Genomic DNA, 19724 nt, shown 5'->3' with positions numbered 1-19724 from the left:
AGAATTGATTACAAAAGACCGCCTCTTTCTTGCTCTATGAAAATCAACATTGAATCCGGACGTAGTAGTAAATTTCAACACTTCCGGTTTTGGTAGTGTGTTCTGAGTTGTGGTATGTTCTCTTGAGATGAATCGATCGCAGATAACAGTTTGTCAGTATCTATGACCATTTTTGTTCTGTGACGATAAATGTCGAAACAAATTGTTCGTTTGAACCACTTCCGGTTTGAATATAGGGGTAATAAAGGGGACAGAATCTTTTCTTGGGATATTGAATCAATTGCAGAAAGCCATGTCTCAGTATTATCGTTTTTTTTTCTGATACCTGTCGACAGACGGGTGGACAAAGCCGTTCTATATGATTTCCGACACATACGCGTAGCATAGTTTGGAAGAATAATAAAGGGGAGAACGTTTGTCACGTCAGCATATATATATATATATATATATATATATATATATATATATATATATATATATATATATATATATATATATAATACTGAACTAATGGATTGACGCACGAAGGATAGTTGAAAATGTATCAATCATAAGAGTCAAATGCTCATTTTTCACAGTTGATGCTGGCCAAGATATTATGTATGACATTCATCATTATTTACATAACGCTTACATGGAATTGTAACTCTGTTATGACGCATTCATGAACTATGTAAGTATATTCAACATTATTATCAGCAACGCAACATTGAAACATTTCCTGTTTCATCTTCCAGCCTAGTGAATCACATTTAAATTATGAATTGTACTGCCTAAGTGAATCCATTTGTTGATACAATGTAATGTTGAAAATATTTTCTTGTTGCCTTTTCATTATGACTGCATAGCCCAGAAGCAAAAGTTCACAAACGTAATTCAGCACACTGTTATCACTTTTGAGTAATTTTCAGTTCTCCCGACTGGTTAATTTACAGTGTTTTCCGAGTCCTTATTATTAGTAGCTTCACAAGTACGGGCTGTTCAGACACGCCCACAAAGTTGAAGAACTCTGTCGTGGCTAAACGATTTTCGTCTTCGTTGCACGAGCAGGAGGCACGGGTCTTTCCTAAAGGAAGTATATTAGAAGCGGATCCCCATAGAAGTAAGGAAAGCAGATCTTTAATAAATCTCTCAAATCTTTAGGGGATCTCTAAAATCTTTAACAGAACTCAATCATAAGATATCCGTCATTCTTGATTTTCCTAGTATTGTAGTAATTCTATTACTAGACTTCTACACTATACTATGCATAAATATCGAAAGCCTTAATGAACGACTTTGTCCGTCCGTCCGTTTGAGGTATCAGAATAAAACAGGTAAGAGATATCGATATGTGTTTGTTTGCAATCGATTTAGCGTCCCAAGAATAGGTTCCGCTTCTCCGTTAACTCTCTATTCAAACCAGAAGTGATTCAAATGTTATTTCCGGTTTGAACTTTTATCGCCATAAAACGAAAACGGTAACATAGCAAGAAGTGTTTTGCAAACGATTCAACGTCTCTAAGCAACGAACCATGACAATGCCGAACACTCTACGAAAACTGGGAGTTGTTGAAATTTACGACTACTTCCGGTTTCAATATTGATTTTCAAACAGCAAAAACTGTAAGAGATATCGAGATGCTGTTTTCTGCAATTGATTACATGTCCCAAGGAATAGGTTTTGTATCCTCCGTTAACCCTATATTCAAACCAGAAGTGGTTAAAATAAACAATTTCCGGTTTCAGCATTTTTCGTCATAGAACAAAATAGTTATTAGATAGCGACAAGTGGTTTTCTGCAAACGATTCAGAGCGTGAAGAGAACATACCGTCTAGCCCCACAAAACACTACCAAAACCAGAAGTGATTGTAATTTACTACTACTTCCGATATTTTCAATAGCACTTTTCTCTTCTCCCTTAACCATCTGGTCAAATTAACTATTTCCGATACACCATAGAACAAAAAGAGTAATGGCTTTTTGATATAGATTCAGCATCCTAGAAACAGGTTCTATCTTTGATCGTATTACTCTATTGCAACCAGTAGTTATAGATGCACTACTTAAAGTTTGAGTATTGAATTCCCATAGTTTGGATGTCTACCGTAGTTTTACACCCTGAAACGAAACTCACTTGTTTTGAACTGAAATCTAGTTATCTTATGGGAAATAAAGGAAGTATTAAGATATTTGATTTAATTTGAATTTAACGTCGTTTTCAGCAGCGAGGTGTATATGAGACGTAAAACTACAGCTTAGTGTGGGATCCGAATCACAGGAGCTCCCACTGGGAATTGAACCCTGGTCTCCAGCGCCAAATCCGCGTGTGCTATCCACATAGCCAAGAGGAAGCTCATAATATTTTTTGAGAACGTATTTATAGAATGGAATTTTAATATTTCTTAAAGATTCGTTTCCGTAGTAACAGTATCGAGCATTTTTCTGTAGTTGATGTTTATCTATTGTGGAGCATTGTATTGTATTTGGATGTTGTGGTTTTAATTTATCAATTGGAGTTAGAAATAAATCATAAGAGGTTTATTTCTAAACTTTTATCTTCTCGCTCAGAGACTTATCTGAGCATTGATAGAGCCAGTTGCATTCAGTGGTGTTCGCAAAGGAGAATTTCTGGATTAATCGCCCATTTAAACAAGATATTATGGTAAACGTGTACTGTGTTAAGATATGTATACAGAAACTGCACGTGTTCTGCAACATTGAGTTTGACGGCTTGAACCTCCATTGATGTAATTCTGTGTACACTACTTGTTGCATTTATGCCAGATGTAGGAGAGGTCAGTTCCCATATGAGATAGATGAGTCGCAGAAGGTAATTCCTTCTTTATGTCCAATCGTAGTATTTGTTGTAGACCTCGTTGATAGATAAGATGGATGCCAACCTGAACCTCCGTAGAGGTTTAAAGACTTAGAACTTTTGGCTAAGTGACCATTTTAAAGTTACTCTATAAAGAATGTTTCAATAGTGATATATTTGCTTTCGTATTTTTTTTTACTTGTCACTATTTGATGAAGGTGACAAATACCGTATTTCTTGATATAAAATTTCCATGTCCAATCCTCAAGAAACTTTTAACACTGTCTTACCAAGCTATCATAACTATGAAAGTGATTACGGACAGCGTAGAAAGTTATTTTAGCGAAGACAGCTAGTGGCAATTAGGACTTAATTAATCCAAAATAATTTGCTGTCTTTCTCCTTCTCTTTCCCGTTCTGTCTCGTGAAGCAGTTACGTAACTAATGTTAATGTTTTTATTTATGTAGTGGAGTTTTTACATTCTCCTCTCAAGGACGCCGATGAAAATTGTTGTGTGTGGAAATATGAAGTCTATGTGAATAGGTGGATCTTTTAACGCGTTGCGCAGGAAGTAAACACGTGACAAAACTAACTTTCTTTAAAGAAAAAGCAAATTTTGTCTCAAGAATAGCCTTGTCGATTTGTGTTCGGTCTCCTACCACAATTCTTTATTGGAAAATCCATATAATAATAATAATAATAATAATAATAATAATAATAATAATATGGATTTTCTCATTGAAAATATTGTATTATTTTGTAGGACCACGTTATCTGTCCCAACAGTTTTAGTTACACTATTTTTTCCTTTGAAAGTCATGAAGAGTAAGCCATTAAATACAGGCATGCAAATATAAATAAAAAGTAACTAATCAGTAATGTTAGTTCCACGATATTTGGTGATTCAATACGAACATTTTCCACTCTTTTTTTCCATTTTCCTATTTGTTCTTTCTCCACTTGGGCTATATCAAGTCATGGGATATTCGTATAATTTCCAATCCAGTTTTATTTTAAGTTACCGATCACTCATTTCGCGCACAACCGTTTCGACAGGATAATCTGGATAGAGGAAAGCAAATGAGCTTTAATCTAATACTACAACTGAGCTTATTGTAGTGTTTGAAATTGCGCTTTTACGCATCCTGCATAATCACCCGACTCATTCAGTACAATCACTCAGTTTTCTAGCATTCATAATCAGCTTTCAAATTGCTTAGTTATAAATGAACGTTATCACCATTCAGACTTAATCGTAAATTAAATTTAAAGATACTAAACCACAATCGATAGCATAACAGAAAAAAGTTTTTGATTCTCTGTAACATTCTAGAAATTTTTTATTGGCATAGTCCAACCTGCACTCTCTGCATTATTTACATATGAGCATGAATCTCCTTGTCATTCTTCACATCATCTGGGGGGCGCGGTGGCTCAGTGGTAGAGCGTTCACCTCCGGTGCTTGGGGTCCCTGGTTCGATTCTAGCTCGCGCCGTGTGGACTTTGTGGTGGACAAACACCATGCTCGTGGGTTTTCTCGAGGTTCTCCCGTTTCCTCCCACTTTCTTCATTCCACCATTTCATTCATTTCTCATAATCACCGTCTCCTTTAGCCTCATCGGCATAACCGTGGGACGTAAAACTCAAAGATTTCATTTTCATTTTTTCACTTCTTCACATCATCTGTACATGTCCCTTTACAGAAACAAGTGAAAGATGTCTTGATAAAAATCGGCAATGGGTATCATAAAGGGGAGCTTTTTTCGATTATTTTTTCAATATCTCGCACCGTTTGCAAGGTTGGAGTTTCTAATTCATGTTTGATCAGTGTTTTCTTTCTTCTTGCATGCAGTGTGCAATAAGCAAATACATTACACACACAATTAATTATAATGTCAGTGATATATATGGTGTTCATTGGGCAAAACACTTTAAACAATAAAAAGTCATCTTAGATTTGGGAAATGGTTATCCTTTTTTCATTATCATTTGGGTATGAAACAAACGACTGAGAGATACTACTCCTGTATACAATTATGTGGAATTGGAATGTATAACTCGTAGGATATGATGCTCTTTTAAAATTTCAACAATTCCAGTGTACCCCAAAAAATGTAATAAAGAAATAACGGCCATGTTTTTTTTTTAATATTAAATTAGAACTGGACAATCTACATAAAATTTGGAATCGACCCGTGAAAACGGGACGTTTCTAGCAATTGTGGTTTTCGAGATCTCATTGTCGAAAGAATTGGAGACAAACATATAAACTTTTGTTTGGAGATATTGTTTTGTATCTTAATGAGTTAATCGCTTGAAAGCAGTGATGACGCCAGCTTTACTTGGAGGGCAACCAGGGGGGGGGAGAAAAATTAGGAGAGGGACTTTTTTTTTTGTATATCGAAAAGGTTATTTGACTCACAGAAGAAGTCCCCTATGGCTATGCAGATTGCGTACGTGTCTTTGGCGTTGGAGACCCGAGTTCGATCCCCGACGGGAGCTAATGCAATTCGGATCCCACGTTAAGCTGTAAATCTACGTCTTATATAGCCTCGTTGACGAACGAGATGCTAAACTCAACTTTAACAAACCTGACCTACCATTTCTTTGGGGGACAGGCTTGGCCACCAGGGGCTTCTGTTCCCTCTCTCTGGCGCAGATACTGCTTGAAAGCTTTTAGGTCATAGACTCTTTATAAACCATCATTTTGTTGCACATCATAATGTAGATATGAGGAAGACTAAAGAAAAAAGAAAAACTCTGGTAACTCTCTTAATACTTTTGCAAATTCAAATCTGATGATTGGTCTGATTAAGTGCAAAGTTATCCAAATATTATTCCACCAAACAATATATATATATATATATATATATGATTTCTTCGCTTCGATAGATTATAATTTTCGTGATGGACTTCGCATGTTGAGCTTCCATGTAATTAATATGCTGTCATAGATTAACAATCTTTATTATTATTATTATTTTATTAAACGCTCGCCTCAATTTTCGAAAGTTTCTTTTTAGGGGGAACAATCTGAATTACACACGCATGGAACATTTTAAGATAGCTTTATATAACTTATGGATTATTCGATTTTTCAGCCAAACTTATATTTCTTTTCTTTTCTTTTTTTTTTTTTTTTTTTACAGGTCACTGATATCTCCTTTGTATGAGTGAAGCAAAAGCTATGGTGAAGGCCACGATCACTGCCAAAGTAGTTTTGCCGCATTGAGAACTGGAAGAAAGTGTTTGTTCACGAAACTTGCTCTTGGTGCAAGCTATTAACACGTAATTGGTGACGTCATCTTCATTCTCCGACTGTTTCCGAACCTGTCAAGACGAAGAGCGGAAAAGGAAACGGATATTTCGCGATAGTAACAATTTTCTGTCGTGGGTGATAATTTCCTTTTGGTTGCCTATAATGTGTCGTAGTGTATGGAATCAACAACACTGCATTAGGTAAAAAATAAATTTTACTAGTGCATATGTGTGTCTGTGTGCGGAGACACATCTGTCTCTTTTCGTCTTTCTTCAGTTTTTACAAAATCTTGCTTCGACCAAAATAATGACAATGCAGATGATTACAGAAGCAAACTCTTCCGCACCAGATTTAAGAAACCCACCTGGCATCTCGATAATTCATTCACTACGACAACGTTAGAAGTGATAAATTTTTTACTTGTTTTTTAGGACGGCTGCTGGTAAGCCTGTCCTTGTGTGTTCAGTGTTTTATTTACTAAGTGAACTATACCTAATGTCTGAAACAAAAGATTTCCGTGAGCGCACCTTACGAACGCTCAAGATGAGCCTCGGAAAATTATGGAAGAAACGGACTGTCACTATAACAGAATATGATCCGCAATACAAAGTGGTCTACCTTGGGAATGTTGTTACTGGTTGGGCAAAAGGTAAGATTATTTTTCTTTCAATTTTACTTTCTATTTGTAATTTTTTCTTCGGCAGGGTCAGGTTCAAAATAATGCAGTCCTCACATGTCTTAAATTCTGTCGCAACATGTCAATAACAACAATACAAAATTATGTAATAATGACGTGTGAGTAAAAAGAAGAGTAAATATAAAATGGTATAGAGGTACAGAAATAAGAGAAAATGTTAAAGCACTAATTAAGATTATAGTACTAACCAGTGGCGGCTCGTACTGTCATTAAAAAAGCGTGCTACAATATATATATATATAGATAGATAGATAGGTTACTTGTACTTACCCACTAAAATCGGAAGTTGATATCGATCCTTCGATTCTTAATTCTGGCGTTCTCTTTCACCCTGGAGTTGAAATCTAGCATGATGTTGTTCAAACTTTTTTCTATCGAGAGCATGGTAAGGGCAGTTAACTTTCTTGACCTATGGAAATTCCTCACGAATGTCTTAATTCTCTTAAGAGATGAAAAGCATCTGTCAGGCTCTGCTGTGGACATTGGTATGGTCACTGTTATTAGCAAAAGGATTATTATTTCGCTAAAATTGTCCTGTAAGTTCTTTTTAAAGATAAGCTGACAGAACCAAAAGCTCAGTGCGAACTCGCTCCTTATCTAACATTGAGTAGCTTTCAACCGCAATGTCCAGAATATGTTCCGGAAATTTCTTCGAAAAATCACCATAATTTGCAGAATACAGAAGTTTGGCGGCATCAAAATGGCTTGTTTTCTCAAATCGATTTCGCGCCTCCGCAGAAATGCGATCACATAATTCTTTGGCATCTGGTACTCTGCAAGATTCAATCCGTCCACATTTGTTTTCACCAACTGTTGGAAGAACCATATCACTTCTCATAATAGTGTCTGTGTCATTCCGAATTTTCCAATGGTTTCAATGAAATATCCTCCTGTACTTTGATGGTAGACTTGCACTGAATTTGATTATAGAAAATATTCACATGCGGCATTATTTTGTGAAAGAATTCTAACCAAAACATGGAATTCTCCGTCTTCCAGAATACGACGGAGAGCTCCAGATTCTTGTATTGTGATTTTTGATACGGATTTGTCTAGTTCTGAAAAGCACACTTTCAAAACATTTAAATTTTTATAGATGGAACTGACGATTCGTGACTTGAAATTCCATCGAGTAGCTGACCCACTCGGAATACGTCGTACAGCCACTTTTTCCAAAACAGATACACGCTTGGGAAAAGGGATGGAAAATGTGGAAAATCCTGAAAGACTACAGAAAAAAAAGAAAAAAAAACCTGTCGATTGATTTTGAGATGCAGTTCTTTCCATTATCAAATTTAGTTGGCTAACATTAGACGTACTCGTAATGTACCAAAGGAAAGTGTTCTTTAATTTTATATTGTACGCCATTAATGGATCCCATTACCGATTATTACCGATTGATCACCTTATTTCCCATTAAATGTCTGTGCTATAATTTTGCTACGATCTGAATCTGTGTCAGAAATGTTCAATTCATTTCATATACACTCCGACAATCCTGTGGCTCCCTGACCTTTAGGATTTAAAAAAAAAAAGAAAAAAAAGAAAAAAAAGTAGAACCGAGCAAAGTCAGCAAGCAGAAAAGAAGAGCGAAAAAAGGGGAATACTTGGCGCTTGCGCAGAATGTCTTCGGGCTCAACCTAGCTCATGACGGTGGAAGACATTCTGGAGGGGGGGGGGAGAAAAGAAGAAAAAGAAAATGAACAAGGCATATTGAGATCTTAGTTCCATGCTAGAGATATATATGTTGGGTAGGCTATAGTTCAAGCGGGCTCCATTCCGGCCCGCTTGAACTATAACCTACCCAACATATATATCTCTAGCATGGAGCAAAGATCTCAATCAGGGGCGTCATTTCAGACTTCGCTTGAGGGGGGCAAGAGCACCACCGACGTAAGACTTTCACGTTTTGTGCTAGTATATTAGTACACAATCTATTAAAGTATATATATTCCTCAAACTCTTGGGGGGCCAATTGCCCCCTCCTGCCCCCCCCCTAAATGACGCCCCTGATCTCAATATGCCTTGTCTACTTTCCATTAGCCCGCTCGGTTCGTTAGTACAACTTTCACCCTGCGGAAGGCGCTGATAATCGCGCTCCACGCTCGAAAAACAAGATCGTCATTTTGTATTTTGTTAATTAAAGAAACAAATGAATGGATGAATATTTTTTGAACTAAAGTTAATCTAACACAAATACACAAATATAGGAAGAGTGCTGTAGCCCGGTAGCCCTACGTCAGAAACCGCTACTGGTACTATAAAAATAATAGAAACACACGTATATTGTAACAAGTAATATTTAAGAGATAGTAACACTGAGCATTCGTGCACTGCAACTATTTTGTATTGTATTTTTACATCCACGGCTATGCCTTTTGTTCTAAAGACGATGGTAAAGTAATGCTGATAATGAAATGAATGTTGGAAGGACAGTACGTAACACCTATGCTCTGAACGAGATTCAGACCTGTAATGTAGGTCTTACGACTGCCTTCTGTTTGTACTGTATTGCATTATACTGAGTGTATGTGAGGCTGCGTAGTCTTAATTCGTGCGTGCATTAAGTCAGGCGTTGCTGGTGTCTTTCTGATATTCACAGAGGGCAAACTGTGGGTTCGCGGTTAGAGTAAAAGTATCCGTCAAGTGATGAGAGCAACCGTGTCGAAGGTTAGATTAGATTTATTGATCACTTTTTGGACCATATTACATGTACATTTGTACAGAATGGTATAGAACTCGTCGGTATATAAAATAGGTGCAATATTTGGAACAAATACAATGCTCTTCTTTAACAACTTATGAAAATATATACAGGGTACACCAATTCCACAATCTATACAGGGTGTCACAAAAAGATCGGGACGATGAAATATCTCGTGAAATACACGTCGTATCATGAAATACAAAAACACGTGGCAAATATATTTTTAAATTCTATTTCAGGGTGGAACAATGAATTCAACCGGGTGCCCCCTAAGAAGGACAGAGGTGGCAACTTGACAAGTTTAAATGGGACCCCCAGTTTTTAGTGCAGATTCAGATGCTACACATAAAAATACGTAACTTTTACTGGAAACATTTTTGTGTATTCTTGACAGATGGCACTGTAATCGCGAAAAATCTGTTTCATTGAGTAACGCAGCAGAAAGATCGGGCCAGTGGAATATCTCGAGAAATACGCATCTGAGCACGAAATTAAACACAAATATATGGGTCTAATATATATATTTTTTTTTATCCCTAAAGCGTGTGTGTGCAAATGAATGAACTTAGTCAACCCCTAGAGCGGATGGGTGGAGGGGACACTTGGAAATGTGACATGGGAACCTCCAATTGTTACTGTAGATTCAGGTGCTGTACACAAAATCGACGTAGCTTTTATCGGAAAAGTTGTTTTGTGTTCTTGACAGATGACAATGTAATATCAAAAAGCTGTTTTATCGAGCAAGAGAGACAATTACTGTATACTTGCCGAACGTTTATTTGAATTATTTTATTGCAGTTACCGTTACTCCAAGCTGTAATCATGTAATCCATGAGCGTTGACAAATAGGGAATTACGGGGCATTTGCTCCCTCTGGTATTTAAATTGCCCCTGATTTTGTTAAATTATCCCTTCATGTGAGGACTCATTGTGCACAATTACCTTTTTAATGGTAGTTTCGACCCCCTGTCCCCGTCTTCTGAAACATCGTGCTTCCCCCTCCTCGGAAAAAGCCTGCGGGCGCCCATGACTGTAATCGCAACAAATAAATATTTCTTTCAAAGTGCACAGAAATGTTGGAGTTTAAAACGAACGCAATATTTCAAATTGAACGTTGTGCCCCCAAGAATGAGAACAGCATTAGGCTGAAATAGTTCTCCGCGAAACGGAAGCATTAAAATCAAATCAAACAAACATCAAACTACCCTAATTGCCAAAAGTTGTTTTTATATCGAAGCAACGTTGGCCATCGACGTGTATGTCAAATAAGTAATCGAAACAGAGCTGGTAATTGTGTTTGTAGTTGCTGTTTAGTTCCTTGTGGAGTAGCCTTGGCATGGCTGCTTCGAGTTACTTTTACATGGAAGAGACTGCACGTCAGTTTTCATCAGTGCAAAATTAGTGATTTATTTCGTAGTGGCCTGTTACGGCTGAGAGACAGTAGCGTGTAGTGTGGAATAAGTGAGAATCGAAATCCGCTCATTGTGAGTGAATGTCTTGTAAATTAAGTGCACTTTAGTGGCGAAGGTAAAGTCAAATTGTGGTGATCTCGAAGTGCTGGACAAATATTAACTACTTGACAACATGACCAGTCTTTCTGAGCACCACAGAATAATTATGTTGATGATGCGCGGATGGGGTGATCGCTAAAGATCCTATGCTGAAGTTAGGGCGCTATTTAACCAAACATTTCGCGGTCCAAACGATCTCATTTCAAAGTCGACTGTCGAGCGCACCGTGCGGCGCTTCGAGGAAACGGGAAGTGTAAAGAATCGTCGAATTCCTGGGCGACCAAAGTCATCGACTACGGCCGAAAAACAGCTTGACGTTGCATTATCCTTCGTTGAAAATCCTCACCTGACCACCCGTAAAGGTGCTCAACAACATCATATCAGTCCCATGGCTGTCTACAGAACTTTGAAGGCAATCAAGTTCCACCCATACAAAATTCATCTGATACATGTGTTAAATGAAGATGACTTCGACCGTCGTATGGAATTTTGTGAACAGATAATGAGGCGCATTGATGACGATCCTAACTTTCTCACTAGAATTGTTTTTTCAGATTAACTTTCGAATTAACCGGTCACGTTAACAGACATAACTGTAGATTTTGAGCTGACAGCAATCCTTATTGGTCGGTTGAAGCACATACCCAATACCCTCAAAAATTGACCGTCTGTTCGGGAGTGATGAACACTTCCATAGTTGGCCCATTTTTCATTGACGGGAATTTGAATGCTGGGAAGTATGAAGATATACTGCGGAACGACCTACTTCCAGCAATTAAATACATTGTAGGATAACCGCCGAAACGTGGTTCCAGCAAAATGGTGCGGGCCAGCACTATGGTGTAAATGCTAGGCAATTTCTGAATGAGCAATTCCACCAAAGGTGGATTGGCAGAAGAGGTGAAATTGAGTGGCCAGCTCGTTCTCCTGACATCTATTTTCTCTGGGGACATTTGAAGAATCGTGTGTACGAAAGGAAACCTACCAACTTAGATGAGCTGCGGCAAAGCATTATTGACGAAATTACACTAATTGAACCCCATGTCATTAGGGCTGCTGTAGATGGATTCTATCATCGAATAGGGAATTGTCAAATCGAGCAAGGTACGCAATTTGAGCACTTACTATAACACACTGGTTACTGGCGAATATCGTAGGCACCAACAAGCACTTCGACGGTGAGAGGCGAGGTGATGCACCGATAAATAGACCAGGAGGGAATATACAGCTACTTAGGTACGTTCACGTAGCTGTTCCTGTGTAGCACTACAAGTAGTTAATTTATCGCCTGTTGCTATGTCTGATATACAAATTAGGCCTTACCACTTCAATATGAATGTTTAATTTTAAACTTTAGTTGTTCCTCTGATTATTTCCTGCTGAGGTAACTAGAATAAAATATTTTCGATAACAATTTGGCTTTTTGTATCTTTTGATCGGAAGCGCATTTCGTGCATTACAGTGATAAAACAGTTTTGCTACTGCAGTGTCATCTCTCAAGAACACAAAAGAACTTTTTTAGATAAAAGTTGTATATTTGTGTGCTTTCCATCTAAGTCTGCAATCACAACTGCAGGGTCCTATTTCAAATTTTCAAATTCCCCCCTCTGTCTCACTAAGGTGTATCCAGGTGTTTCATTTGCACACACACACTTTAGGGATCAAACATATTAGACCCATATTTTTTTGTTTAATTTCATGCCCAGATGCGTATTTCCTACAGCTGGTGCGTTTCGGTGATTTCGTAATGATTCTTACGGTGAAGATGGCATACAAAATTTGTGATAAGACTTCATCTGAGAGGAGGAAAGCGGACAGAAAACAAGCATAGATGAAAGGAATTGAACATTGAAGCGGATTTTCGCAAAGAACCCTATTGCTAATGCGACACGACGACCGTGGAATTCGATAAGCATCTTTAACGAAATGCTTCTACAACTACCTAGGTAGAGTCCGATGAGGGCTGCATAACTTCAACATCAGCGGTCGAGCTGCAATTTCAAACGCTTTCATCATCATCTTAAACGCATTATCGCGTAAAGGATGGCGCTGAGATGAAACATGTATCGCCGATAGTTAGAAGAGAGTTATTGTTCTATAGGTTCCAAAGAGTCATCTTTTTTTCTTGCAAGATCAGATAGCTTTTGAAAAATCAAATTTTAACGTAACGTTTCACGGTGATATTCTTTAGACTAGTGGTTCTCAAACTTTCCAATAACGCGGACCCCTTGTGCATTCGGAAAGTGATCCGCAGACCACCTTGCAATGCTATCTGAAATTGCACGTGGTATTAAAAATTATACTGATTAGAATTACCACTGATAAGAAAAAGATCAAGAAAAATATTGCAATAAGTAATTTATTCTTAAGATTAGGGATGGTACCGAGACTGAGACCGAATTTTATATACCGAGACGAGACCGAGACGGGCTTTTACGTACCGAGACGAGACCGAGACAAAACTCTATAAATCGAAACGAGACCGAGACGGGCTTTTACGTACCGAGACGAGACCGAGACAAACCTCTATAAATCGAAACGAGACCGAGACGAGACTTTGGTCAGTCTCGAAAGTCTCGGTCTCGTCTCGAATATTGACAGCTATTTTGCCTTTACTTAAAATTTGTTTCGTTGGTGTGTGAGATAATATGGGAATGGTTAACTGGTGTACAGTGACGTATTTAGGGGGTAGGTGTCGGGCTCAAGCCCCTCACGAAATAAATTTCTGATCATTTTTTCGCATTGCATGTACAACACAAATGTTTCTTACCCGTTCCTCAAGCCTTTCCTGAAACAAAATCCACTGCTGTTGTATATAATCTTCTCTTTCTTTCTCTCTCTCTCTCTCTCTCTCTCTCTCTCTCTCTCTCTATATATATATATATATATATATATATATATATATATATATATATATATATATATATGATAGTCGCGGATCCAGGATATGATCAAGGGAGGGACTAAATCATACTTTGCCTCTTTATCCAATGTAAAGCAGGATTTAAGCTCATTTTATTGTATATACCTGAGCGTTAAGGGGGAATATAGCCTCTAAATATGCTGAAAATCTGTACCATGTTGTGTTAAATATTGAAGGAAAATTCTTCCAGATACTCTGCAATACCACTAGATAAACAAGCAGTGTTGCCAAGGCAAAATAAAGTTTATTTTTTTCAATTTGCACTATGTAAGGTATTACCTATTTCTAATTTAATATTAAATAAAACCACAATACCACATACATTATTCAGTGTAACAAAGGACAATACAGTATCACCAACATCAACATTTTAGAGCTCTCTAATAACTCAAATGACATAGACGGTGCAATGCGCATCATTTGTATCTTAGCGTCAAATACTATGATCGTGGTATAATGTATTTCGAATGAATGAAGGATCAAAGTTACCAGAAATGGAAAATGTAACTTTTTCTAAAGACTTTACTTCGAAAACGCGCTGACATATCACGTCTCATCATGTAGATGCTTCCAAAAGACTCAAGTGATCATAATGCCATTTACAACAATTGTTATTTCAAACCGTTTCAGAGATAGCAATCACATGGACAGTGATTGTTATACTGCTTACAATAACGTATTTGTCTTAAAGTTTTATAATGATTGTTGCTTTAGTTTGCTTCTATAACATTGCAACAATAGTTTTTGGTGGTTTAAATTACAAGTCGCAGTTCCATTATTTTAAGTAGTGTTGCCAACTTAAATAAATTGCTAAATAATATTCTAAATATAGTGCAAATAACGTAGCTAAACTGTGAAATATTTTAAAATTACTCGTAATTTGTTTTATGGTGCAAGAATGTTTTCAAAAGACGATTTTTTCGTAGTCTTTATAATGTTAATGTTAATGTCAAAGTTTTGGTTCCAGCAATACACGTAAATGCAAATTGTAACTAAAATTAAATGTAACTGATAACTTTTCAGTAATCCTAGTTGTTCCCCTAAGCCTTAATCCTGATGTACACAAAACCATGGTTAATTAAAAGTTCTAATTACACCCTAGTTACATTTCACTTGTTTTAGTTCGATCACCGACCACCTCAAACGCGATCCATACCATATAGCTATATGCAATTATTCAAGGACTTACAGTTAGCAATACACATTGTGTTGATTTTTGGTTTGGTTTGCTTTAGTTTAATGTCCCACGATTATGCTAGGGTGTCTAAAGGAGACGTGGAGCTAATGATTATAATGGAATCCGAAGCACTTCGGTCGTTCAACTGTACTCCCACCGGAAATCGAATTCGGGACCACGCGAACCGAAGTCAAGCGTGCTAGCCACTAGACCAAATGGAGGTCCTCACATTGTGTTGATTTAAATCATTGAGTTAGTGTTATCAGATTCGAATATCAAAAACTAGCGTGTCTTTGCTCCAAAAGTTGCGGATTTGAACTATTTGTAGGCCAAATATATGCAGTAGAAATTAATTATTTGGCAACTAATGACTGGTACTAATGAAATGATTTTTAACATGGACTGGAAATGTGCTAGACATATTGCAAGAAATTATGATGGATGAACAAAAACAATTCTAGACAGGATACCACGAGATAAAAACAGCCTAGAAAACGTCCTTGTACAAGAAGTTTCACGAAATCAAGGACAACTAGGGAGTAACCTGAAAAAGAATTGCTCAAGATAGATAGTTGTAGTGAAGACTTGGAAGGATCTTCATCCAGCAGTGGGTTGATAATGGTTGATCATGATTATGGTCATGATTTTATTATATCTGGACCTCAGAGATAAGCTAAACCAAGTCATAATTTTGTAATTTTACAGGAGATGCGAAAAACCGGTTTCTTAAGTAAAACCTATAGTACTGTTTTTCAAACTATACTAACTAGGGAAGTTTCCATACCGGGACCAAGTACCTGGGGAAAACCTATATATCGTTTGAAAGCTCTTGCCATGAGAAGTACGTAACCGTTTTTAAATCATGGGCAATCCCGCAAATGACCCTATATGGAGCCAGTTTGTTGGTGTTTGTGTCCTTATGTATGGTATATTCGACAGAAATAAAAATGAATATTACGATGCATCACACGTAAGCCCCTTAGCCCATCATGTTCCTGTTTGGCTCACTGCAAGAACGTGACTCGGGTAAGGGTTTTATAATATCACTTTGTACCCGAACGTACCCATTTCGTCAGTGTTGCCAACGAATTGTAAATACAATCCCAGACAGCAATTTAAACTTGCTGCAAGTTGCCACAAGCTTGCTGTTGCAAGGTAAATTAGCTTGCCGCAAGCTATACTATGCAAGCCAATTAGCTTGCTTTAAGCTTGTGGCAAGCTAGTTAGTTACATCTGGGCAAGGCTTGGGGCAAGCTTGTCTTCACAAGTTAAACACAAGTCAAATTATCTCAAACGCAAGCCAAGTATAAGCGTATTCTCATCAATAGCAAGCTTTATTAAGCTTATTGCAAGCGAAACACACGCCAAAGAAGTTATATGGAATCTTGCACTAAGCGAATTTATGAAATCAGTATAATTTAACCGTCTGACTAAATCTATGCTACAATATAGTGTCCCCTCACCTCCCCAATTATTGAAGCATATGCACAACCATGAAAACACCCAAGTCTCCCATCCACTTCTGCAAAACATCAAAATAAGCATAATTGTTACGGTTTAGTTACGACACGCAACGCGCCGTTGCTTCTTACAAATATCTAACATGTTGCTATATTAGCGGCGAGTACTTGAAATTTCTATCTTTTTATATAAAAACACAGAAAAATGTTTATACTTTAAACACAGCGTTTAGATAAAGTTTATAGTAAGCTGTAAGTTAAACTTGAAGTTTATATTAAAATATCTGCAACAGTTCTGTAGTCTTTCGCGAAATAAGTAGGCTCACATCTGCTGGTATCTATATTCACATTTATGCTTTATACGTAAATACTACAATTCGTTATGCCTCATAGTTACCGAAATATGAGGAAATAAAGATCGATATTATAGGTACGTGGGACTAGAGTACTAGAGTACTAGACGGAACAATTAAAAAATAATTAAGTTTGTCCTTTATTCAAGCTGAATGCTAACAAGACACTAACAACGCGAACACTACCTTATCGCCGAAAGTAAGGAGGTCAGCGTCACGTGGATTTTGAGAACAACTGAAAATCGAACGCGCGCTGGCTTTTTACTTCAATCTAAAGAAAAGCGTCTCGCAAGCGAAGCGTGGGTTGCCCGCACTACGGCTTGCGCTAAGCAGAAATAAGCTTTTGTGTATAAGCCAAAGCGAAATAAAATCAAAGAAAAGCAATAGGCAAGCTTGCGGCAAGCAAACATGCTGTCTGGGAATGTGGCAGATGGTTTATGTACCACTCGATGCATATCCATGAAAACGCGGCATAAACATCATTCGTCACTAGAGAAAATTTACTTCGGACATATTCCTCTTCCAAGGACCCCAATTTATCAGTGTTGCCAACCAAGTATAAAAATAAGAAATTGTAAAACACTTTCCGTACGATGAGACGTTTATACACCAAGCTTGGCAGAAACATCACACGAACTATAGCAAAAAGATGTTGAGTGTGGCCGTCTCCCAACCATTCTAGGTTGTCAGTGTTGCCAACAAGTGTAAACATTGTTAACGTCATTGAACGAATATATGACAAAAGTGATAGAAGCAGCATTGGACAGTGGAAAATATAGTGTGAGTGTCCCCATCTCCCAAGCACCTCAGTGTGGCTGATATAATTAGACTGTGGTCAATGCCATATTTGTAGTACGCTAGTGAACCCACAAGCACCCATGTTGTCATGTTTGAAAATGCGGTAGACTTCATGCGAAAATCTTGTATGTTCGCAGATTGGCAACACTGCCACACTGGGATGCTTGGGAGACGGGGACATACACTGTTTTCCATTGTCCAATGCTGCTTCTGTCACATTTGTCATATATTCTTTCAATGGCAGTCACGCCATTTTCAACATTGTGATGTTTACACTTGTTGGCAACACTGACAACCTAGAATGGTTGGGAGACGGCCAACCTCAACATCTTTTTGCTATATAGTTCGTGTGATGTTTCTGCCAAGCTTGGTGTATAAACGTCTCATCGTACGGAAAGTGTTTTACAATTTCTTATTTTTATACTTGGTTGGCAACACTGATAAACTGGGGTCCTTGGAAGAAGAATATGTCCAAAGTAAATTTGCTCTAGTGACGAATGATGTTTATGCCGCGTTTCCATGGATATGCATCGAGTGGTACATAAACCATCTGCCACGTTGTATTTAAAATTCGTTGACAACACTGACGAAATGGGTACGTTCGGGTGCAAAGTGATATTATAAAACCCCTACCCGAGTCACGTTCTAGCAGTGAGCCAAATAGGAACATGATGGACTTAAGCGCTTACGTGTGATGCATTGTAATATTCATTTTTATTTCTGTCGAATATACCATACATAGGGTCACAAACTCCAACAAACTGGCCCCATATAGGGTCAGTTTGCGGGTTTGCCCGTGATTTGAAAATGGTTTCGTATTTCTCATGGCAAAAGCTTTCAGACGATATATAGGTTTTCCCCAGGTACTTGGTCCCGGTATGGTATCATCCCTAGTAAGTAGTTACAAAGTAATAGGATGCTTTTAGACTTACATTATTACACCACTAGAAAGAACATAGTTTATTAAAAAAGTATTGTTCACTCAATTTCGGCCAAAAAGTGACTTAGCATAGTATATCTCTAAAGTTCATACATACATACATACATACACACACACACACACACACACACACATATATATATATATATATATATATATATATATATATATATATATATATATATATATATAATCACTTTTACTAGGTAAGATAGGGTAAAAACGGATCCAAAATTTAACGAAATTCGTACAGCAAAAAAATATTTTTGATTCTTCATATTGCAGCAAAACTACGAAAATTAATAGAAAACTAGAAAGTTAAGAATCACTTGTTTTGTCGGGACAGAGAAAATAGATACATACAGCTCGAATTACCTATATACTTATATAATATGTACGTCCATGTTTCGCAAGTAATTTTCAATCAATATAAAATTTCAACATAATGAACGCACGATTAGTTTTCTCGAATAAAGACCACATGCACCGCTGAGAGCTCAGGAATAAGCTTAATCTATGTTACGGATCTGGATATATGCTTATGTAATACATTACGACTTTATGAACTTAAGTACATAAAGTGAGTGAAGTGAAACAGAATGTACTTAAAGTGAGACTCGAACTATATGAAACATCGGACTTTGAATCTAACTTGATTGGGATCCAACCCGAGAACACAGATAGCAAAGATGAGTGCCGTAGCTTCCGCCACAAGGTTAACGAAGTTCCTGTCTTAAAGTGTCAATTAAACACTGATGTGTGAAACGGCAATAAAGCATTTGGTCAATTTGAAGCAAAATATAATGTAGTAATAATTTACTCTATTTGTTAAGATAATGAACGTTATATTCTGTTTTTAAAATGACAGTCAAAGCAGAATGTATTGGATAATAACTGAGAAATTGTGTAAATTTCAATTTCGGCGCGATTAAATACATTCGTGCTCCTATGTGTTGCGTTATCCGTTAGGAGGTATTGAACAATTTTGATTCAAAGGAAGGAAATAAACTACTGTATAGTACTGGAGTTAATTTAATAGAGTTTAATTGTATAGGCAGTACTGAGGCTATTTGAGACAAAGTCTTTTGCTGAAAGTGAAA

General features: G+C 37.3%; 1 protein-coding gene across 3 annotated transcripts in view; it reads left to right on the top strand.

Annotated features, from left to right (window-relative positions):
• LOC145693395 (uncharacterized) overlaps positions 1 to 19724 on the top strand; it is a 398952-nt gene that overhangs the window by 298957 nt on the left and 80271 nt on the right. For all 3 annotated transcript variants that reach the window (XM_081769354.1, XM_081769356.1, XM_081769355.1), the window contains one exon: positions 5949 to 6707. In XM_081769354.1, the coding sequence (XP_081625480.1) occupies positions 6554 to 6707 (154 nt within the window). In that variant the 5' untranslated portion in view covers positions 5949 to 6553. The remainder of the gene's footprint in view (positions 1 to 5948; positions 6708 to 19724) is intronic.

Source organism: Thermobia domestica, chromosome 8 (assembly GCF_964235325.1).
Source record: "Thermobia domestica chromosome 8, izTheDome1.hap1.1, whole genome shotgun sequence".
NCBI classification, from domain to species: Eukaryota; Metazoa; Arthropoda; class Insecta; order Zygentoma; family Lepismatidae; genus Thermobia; species Thermobia domestica.
Note: the sequence above shows the minus strand (reverse complement) of the source record. Positions and strands in the feature narration are given on the sequence as shown.